This window comes from Lactuca saligna, chromosome 3 (genome assembly GCF_052625555.1).
Source record: "Lactuca saligna cultivar CGN05327 chromosome 3, ASM5262555v1, whole genome shotgun sequence".
Taxonomy (NCBI): domain Eukaryota; kingdom Viridiplantae; phylum Streptophyta; class Magnoliopsida; order Asterales; family Asteraceae; genus Lactuca; species Lactuca saligna.
Window position 1 is genome coordinate 14,094,759 of NC_136419.1, and position 7,802 is coordinate 14,102,560.

General features: G+C 31.4%; 1 protein-coding gene across 1 annotated transcript; it reads right to left on the bottom strand.

Annotated features, from left to right (window-relative positions):
• Positions 1–1,568: 1,568 nt before the first annotated feature.
• Positions 1,569–3,990, bottom strand: LOC145034525 (Transmembrane proteins 14C). The gene is made up of 4 exons (XM_078982962.1): positions 3,587–3,990; positions 3,415–3,479; positions 1,935–2,022; positions 1,569–1,833 (listed from the first exon to the last, which is right to left on the bottom strand). Exons 1-4 carry the CDS (start codon positions 3,900–3,902, stop codon positions 1,724–1,726), a joined length of 579 nt encoding a protein of 192 aa, XP_078839088.1. The 5' UTR covers positions 3,903–3,990; the 3' UTR covers positions 1,569–1,723.
• Between the last annotated feature and the right edge of the window lie 3,812 nt (positions 3,991–7,802).

Below are 7,802 nucleotides of genomic sequence, written 5' to 3' on the forward strand. Positions count from 1 at the left end.
TTGCTCGCTCTTCTGCTTGGTTGCTACTGTATATCATTATCATTATCACAGCCATCCGAGGTTGCAATACACATCGGACATGCATAAATCCTTCCAATTAAGACTTAGAAAGATTTGTAGTTTTCTCCTTAACTTCATTTGTCTTGTCAGGCATCTTCTTTTGGTTACATTACCCAAACCGCCCCAATCTTTTTCATTAGGATATTGATAGCTTGCCTGCCCTTGACATCCACATCCAATTCGTACAATTATTATTTTAAGCGGGCTATATAATATATGAAATAGATTTCTATTATTATTGTTATAAAACTCAATTAAGAACTGGCTTAATCTGAGGTAAGTATGTGGGTCCAAAGATTATATGTATTATGTCGGTTAGTCTTTTGACTTTATTTTTAACAAGAATGAGTAAAAAGAAACCACATCATCACAACAATACCATATTATAAAGTATTGCTACATTATTGGATATCACCTTCTCTCTTCTCACTTGGAGTATAATATATGGTAAAGGCTCTTCTTTAATTAATGCTTAAAACCAACGGGGAAGGAAAGACAAATCAAAAAGAGCAAAAAGAAATGTATATAAAACGATATTATATGCGTAGATTAATCATTATTGTCATTCATAATAAAATAAATCAAACAAACCACAGAAAGAAATATAAATATATCGATATAAAATTCGTAGTGATCATTAGTGCCATCGATAATGAGATGGGCCATGCTAATTTCTAAATAAAAACTTTGGATTAATTGTTTGAATGTATGCACTATAACATATTTATATATTTATAAACTTCTTCTATCTTTATTCGGTTTTAATTACCAATCAACTTATTTTGTATACTTATTTAGTTAAATGTCACAAGAAGGAATACAATTTTAGTTTTTGCATTGGATCTAGTGCGTGTAGATGTAGATGTTTCTGATACATTAAGTTGCTTCACAACCAAATTTAGTATCCCATCCAACACCACTAGTCATGTGAATATCACTGCTTTTAAGAATGATTCCCTCCACCACTAAACTTGCGATTTCAAACAAATATGCAAAAGTCATTAGCATCATACACTAACTTCCAAAAAAAATTAAGAATAAATGTAAATGACGCACTATACAGGTAACTTTACATTCACGTGTATTTTCTCTGTTTCCTTGGACCCTCGATCTTTCATTTCACCTACACTTTTCAGTTTTCTTGGCTTCTTGTTATGTTATTCGTCATCTAATTTATTTATTGATAATACCAAAATCTGTATATTTGACTTAGGAGCGTTGATAAAAAACCACATATATATGAATTTTTTTCTTTTGAGATAAATTATCGCGCACTTACTTTTAATGTTACTACTCGCAATATAGTACTTAATTCTTTATGTAAAGTGGGTAGAGTCGTTTAGCATTCGATTTTCTAATGGACGCAATTGTTGGTTGATGTAATATTGTTAGTTATAATATTGTGATACGAGAGGTTTATGTAAACACGCGTAATGTTCCAAGATTTTTTTTAATGATTATCAAATAGACAGTTATTTTAATTCAATAATTCAAGAAGGATGAAATAATGATCTACAATTATTCAGACAGTTCACTCATTCCAAGAAACATGTTCATACAAAACTTCCTCTCACATCATCATTTATCGATACAACACCTGATGAAAAAAAAAGTTTTATTGTGTCCACAAAGTGGAAATGAAAGGGTAAAGATGTAACATTAATTAGATCCTATCTTGTAGGTAAGCTGAGAAGGTGACTGCCATTATAGTGACTGAAAGGCCTAATAGAAGTCCCGCAGGAATTGCTTTCCGTGTGGCTGCAAGACGAATTCCTGAAGAAATAAAATTTAAAAGTTTATGGTTAATGGAAGTAAAATTATTGGTGAAAATGATAAGCCAAAAGTGTTAATAATTTTAAAAAAATATCGGATACCAAATATAGAAGCAAAAAGAAGAGAAGATCCAAACGCAAGTGCATCGCCTATCTCCTTTGTCTCAGATGATTGCATAAGATAGTAAGCCTGCAATGTGTGTTTCATTAGATGGAATGGAATGGAATGACCAAGGAATGGAATGGAATGGAATAAGTCATTACGTTCAATGGTGATGTTTGGTTGGCGTGTGTGTAAGAATTTTTAGAATGAATTTTCATAGAAATTTTTATATAAATAAAATTAATTAGGAGCCGCTCTACCATCGGATGGAGGTAAGATTGTAACACCCCACCCAATATATTTATGGGGTTTGGGAATGGTTGTTGTTACTTATTTATATTATAATAATACATAATCCATAACTTTCACTTTAATTATAATTAAGGTACTTTTTTTTTTTTTTTTCCAAAAAGTGAAAAATTAAACATAGAAGAAAGTTCATTAGAGCTCATATAAGATTATAATAAAAAGTATATTATCCATCTACTTTTAGATGATAAAATTGTAATTTAATCAAAAGCATGAAATTTCTAAGGAAAGATTTCGCTTTAAAAATTACATAAATGAAAAAGGATTATATATCTCAACTTTTCATTCCATTCTATTTAACAAACTGGAAGCTATGTTGATTCAAAACAAAGACTATTGATTACTTAATATGTTTTTTCAACAGAACTTTGGGACCTTAACATGATGTAGACTAAGAATAAGGCTAGATGTTGATAAACAATCAGTTTTAGTTTTAGTTACAAACTTTTATTTTGTAAACTGTCTTTGAAGTATTATACTAATATTCATTATTCATTCATTCCAAGTATTCTACTAATGAAACAATTGATGAAATGGGAGATTGAGTTTATTAAGAGTTGAAACTTTCTTCAACATTTGGCAAATATTATCGACAATGCCATGTCATATAGAAAATGTGTTCCATGTTTCTTTAGAGAAAAGGAAAATGGGGAACACACTTTTCTACTTAAGAAAGTGAGTTCCTAAAGATACAAGACAAAAGAACATTGAATAGGTTTTGGTTCAATGGACAAATTCAAACTCAGACATTAAAGACAGCACTTGTGAAGACTATAATGATTTGAAGAAAAAGTTAAAATTGGTTTAATTCTTAACCTTGAGGTCAAGGATTGTACAATAATCTTTTTTTATATTTCCAAGTTTTGGACCACAGATTGTCATCTATCCTGTTGATAGTGGCTCCAAACTCTTCTGTTTGGATTAACTGAGGCTCTGAGTATTTTTTCATGTTGATAGGATATAATGTACTTTCCGCCATGATGTGATGGCATCTTTCTTTTTTTCATATCATTGAACAAGTACAATTGCACGTCTGAGAGTACATTGGGTAGCTAATTCAGATTGTTAGCTATCACCAAAGGAGTTATGCTTCTTTATTCTAATACCTAAAAACGATTTTTATTCCAGTAACGCAAACAGAGGTAAAAGGATTAACAGTGTAGCACTTACAACAGACATAAGAGTTGCCCCCGTAAGTCCGCCAAAAAGCGACCCTTTGCTTCCTGATTTGGTGTCTGGTTGCAAAATGCGAAGTCACGCCAGAAAAAGGCACAAATCAAGATGGAGGTTTTCAAACTATTTACGCAGTTAGGGTAAATGGGTAGCAATTTAAATAACTTACAGGCAAACAGACCACCGCCGAGGAGAAGAATAGCGTAACCTGCAGAAGCTGCAGGGGCAAAATCTTGAACAAGTTGAGACTTGCAGAGATGGCGAGTGTATGGTCTTTGACTTGAAGGGCACGATGATAACCTCCTCAGCCTCTGTCGGACCTTGCAGCTTCCAATGAAAATTGATTCAATTCCGACTGCGGCGGAAACTGTAGAAGAAGTAATTGGACTCCTCCGTACATGGTTCACCTTGTTGCACTGAGAATCGAAATGATTAGAGGCGAATCCCTGTAACTGGTGACTGTAAACCACCGGCAACGTTCCCATCTTTCTCGTTCTCCTTTGCCGGTTAGACAGTGATAGCCGATAGATTAGCTTACTACGGGAGAATTGCAGAATGGTCCTCGAAACGTTTTCAAAATTAAAGATTAGTCCCCGGACCGCTTCATGTTTTAGAGTGGTCCACAATCTTTTGTGAAAGTGATAGGAAACCCTCAAAGTCTGTTGAATTATTTTTCTTTAATTTCTTTTTGAAACTTTTTGAGTTTTGAAAATTTCATATTTATGGAGAAAGAACATTCTTCCAACAACCCATCTCATGGTTCGTATTGTTTCGTCAAAAAGTATGATGCAGGGCTTACATAATGTATGTACAACTCATTAAATGATTACAAGAATAATATCAGTATTAGAAAAGAGTTCAATCAACGTTAGAGTTATAACTTTTATTTTGACTATATATAACTTATGCGCTTCTGACATCTTGGAATTAATTATGTTACACTCAAGGCAAGATTTAACATATGAATTAGAGGTGATTAATCAGGCTCGATCCTCATAGGGCCCTGAAAAGATCGAGTCGAGTCTTAACCAAATTATCTTGTTAATACACTAGTTGTGAGATCCGTATAATACACGAGTTTATTTAAAAAAATTAGTATATTTTTATTAAGTATTACATGTTTAATAATCTACAAAATTAAATTTGGAAATAATATAAATGTTAGCTGTGAATGAACAAATTTTTGCAAAATTTCTACAAATTATCATTAACTCAAAAGAAATTGGCTGGAAATTATGTTTTTCAATTAGGAATGTTGATTTAAACTTAAATTGAATTTAATCCATTAATTGACAAATTACGTGAGAATTTATGGAGACATTTAAGTTTTCTTATTTTTTTTATTATGTTTTTAGATTAAATTTTTTATAATTTAATAAAAAACTCAAAAACCATAATTTACCAAGTAGATTTAAATGAAATTGAAATTTTAAAAAAAAAATATCATATGACATATTAAATTAGATGATGACATGTCTAAAAAAAACATTCATTTATTAAGTACATTTATTAAGGAAGATATCATGTTATTGAAATCTATTCATAAAAGTCTATTGGATCACTTAGTTTGAGGGTTTTTTTAATTTTTTTTTGTTTATTTATTTATTTATTTTGTCAAAATATGTTGTAGTGAAGTTCAAATAGCATATTGCGTAGTCAAGTTCATCAAACATGAATTATTATTCCAGGTTATATTTACATCCATTGATTTATCTTATCTTCTATGCTTCACAATCTATCAACCTCCAAATTTATTTTAACTAGTAAAGTTTCCTGTGCGTTGCACGGGCCAGATATAATAACAGTGTAGTTACATTTCTATACATATAATTGCAACATCATTACAATACTTTTCTCTACTTATATTTCTTTACACAAAAATAAGAGTTATGCTACAAAGCCAGGACATCGGTTGTAAATTTTTGCTATAGGTAATGCATTGATGACTCTATACTAATGATCTGCAACAACAAACAATAGTCATTGATAAAGTTCATTCACGATTTTATTGATTTAACCAACTGAACGATCGTGGGATCTATAATTGTGATTTCTTCCATGCCATCTTTTCGTGGAATATACTGATGTAGCTCCATTCTACACCATCCAATGTCTTTCATCATTCCATAAGCCACCTTGTCAGTACAAAAACAAAATAAAAACCAAAAATCAGTTTCTTTACAAAGGCAAAGGGTTTAATGGCTCAAAAGTCAAACCTGTATACTGGCCAAGGTCACACCAGTGTTTTCTGCAACTTCTTTGACATATTTAAGCTTTGCAGAGTACTGATGGTATAGCCAACCAGAACAAAATATTAAACAAACAACAAAATGTAAAATATATATACATGAAAATAATATTATGAATTATGAAATACAACCCAACAACCAAAACAACAATTAATTAACCAAGAACAAATCATACCTTAATTTTATCATCCGTGTATGGCAATGTCCTGGGCCTATATAATTATCAATGAAAAAAAGGGTACAACTTTTTATTTTTCTTAATAATTAGAAAGCACTACAAAATCATAGCATATGGTAAAGGCTTACCTGGCAAGACCCAATATGGCATAGTGATGGGACATATAGAATAATGATCTGCTGCAGCAGGCGTTGGGGTTCCTTAAAATGACTCCAATTTCCAGAGCCATAGCCATAGCATGCATCAGCCTTCCAAAAGATCCTCTGCATGTACCTTAACATTATGCGCTATCATATTGGTTTTTCAACTATATACATGATTTATTTCCTTCCATAGGGCCTGAATTGAAAAGTTAGCAATTACCGACAAACTAAAGAATAGAAGCGAACACTAAAAGAACATAGGAAAACTAACATGATGTGTAACAAACCACAATAGCTCTCATGTTTTTGCAAACACTATTTCAATACTTGGAACCAGCATCATAAATAAAGTAGAAAAAGTTTTGGAAACGAATGTATTTTTGAAGCACGTGTAATGCAAGACCCCTGTTGTCAATAGGTTGAAACGAATTTTGCCACGAAGTTATAAGTTATAACCAATGAAAAAGAAATTGTTTAAAAATAAATAGACAATGATGGGTGAAGTGGTGAAACTCTGGAATGGAATTGTCAAAAGAATAGAAATATGACAGAATTATCACCTATCACGCATTTGGTCAGTAGGAAATGGAATGGAATTCAATAATAAAGATTAAATGCTTTTAAGTTTTTGTTTATATCTAAATAATTTTTATTTACTATAAAAATATATAATTGATTTTTTTTTACATTTATACGTCAAGGGTATTTTGGTCTTTAAAATAAAAGGGAAATAAGGAACTGAAATTCTTCTATCCTCCCCTAGGTATGATGAAACCCATCAATTTTTTCAATTTAAAAGAGACCATGAACCAATAGTACAGTTCATTATAAGTACTAACTCCTAAAGTTATTTTGAATTGATAAGGCTTGCAAATTTAAGTAATATATGTTGTGTTAACGGAAGTTTCTGTTGAGACATAATGTTTTGTGTGAACAAAAATTATATATGTTAAAAAAATGAAGATCAAGTGTATCAATAAAGCATCAAAGCACAGGCTAATAGTATATTGGAATGAAAATGGCTAATAGTATATTGGAATGAAAATTCAGAAACTTGGTTGAAGCATTTCATTGAGCACTTGGAGTGCCTTATCAAACTTTCTTTCAAATTTCAACCTTAAATGGGTTGGGGGTATAACTGAATCATTTTCTTGGGGAATGATGCTGCAATATCAAAGCAAGGTCAACAACTTTTGGAGTCAAGGGGAATAACATACATGAGTCCAATAACATACATGAGACTAAGAAGGGAATATCATTCTCAATAATAGCATAAATAAATGAGATTGGGAGTAGTAGTATAGATTTTAATTAACTCACCTTCCATGATGATTGTTAGAGCAAATATGACCAGCCAGCAATTAAGACAGGCGGCAGCAAAGGAAGAAAACAAACGTGGGTATGAGCTTTATATGGAAGTCGAAATTAACCCACATAAAATGGCAGAACCCGAAAGTTGTGTTGGATAAAGAGAAGATGGAAATCCAAATCAAAGAAAATGGAAAGCAAAACAGGGATCAATTTTTATTCTTATATAAAAAATATACAATTTTCAACTTCAATTTGGTGTTTGTTTTAACATTCAAAACCAATTTCTCTGCTTATTTGAAGGTCCGAGGAACCAAAACAGATAGGAAAGAACAGTTTATTTTCCCCTAATCAATGTAATTTATAATCTAAATCACTTTCTAACTCTTATGACCTAAAAACCAAAATCACAAAAATCATAATTCATCATATTTGAATTAAAGTTAAAATTTGACGTTTAAAAGCTGAAAATCAAACCTTTTGGGTATCCTTTGGAATCCCATAACC

What these genes read in the sequence shown, in the direction of transcription:
- LOC145034525 (XM_078982962.1), bottom strand. Translation starts at nt 3,902, where the DNA reads ATGGGAACGTTGCCGGTGGTTTACAGTCACCAGTTACAGGGATTCGCC. An exon ending in GGGCAACTCTTATGTCTGTT is followed by an intron (nt 2,023 to 3,414) that starts GTAAGTGCTACA and finishes CACACATTGCAG; the next exon opens with GCTTACTATCTTATGCAATC. An exon ending in TCTTTTTGCTTCTATATTTG is followed by an intron (nt 1,834 to 1,934) that starts GTATCCGATATT and finishes TTATTTCTTCAG; the next exon opens with GAATTCGTCTTGCAGCCACA.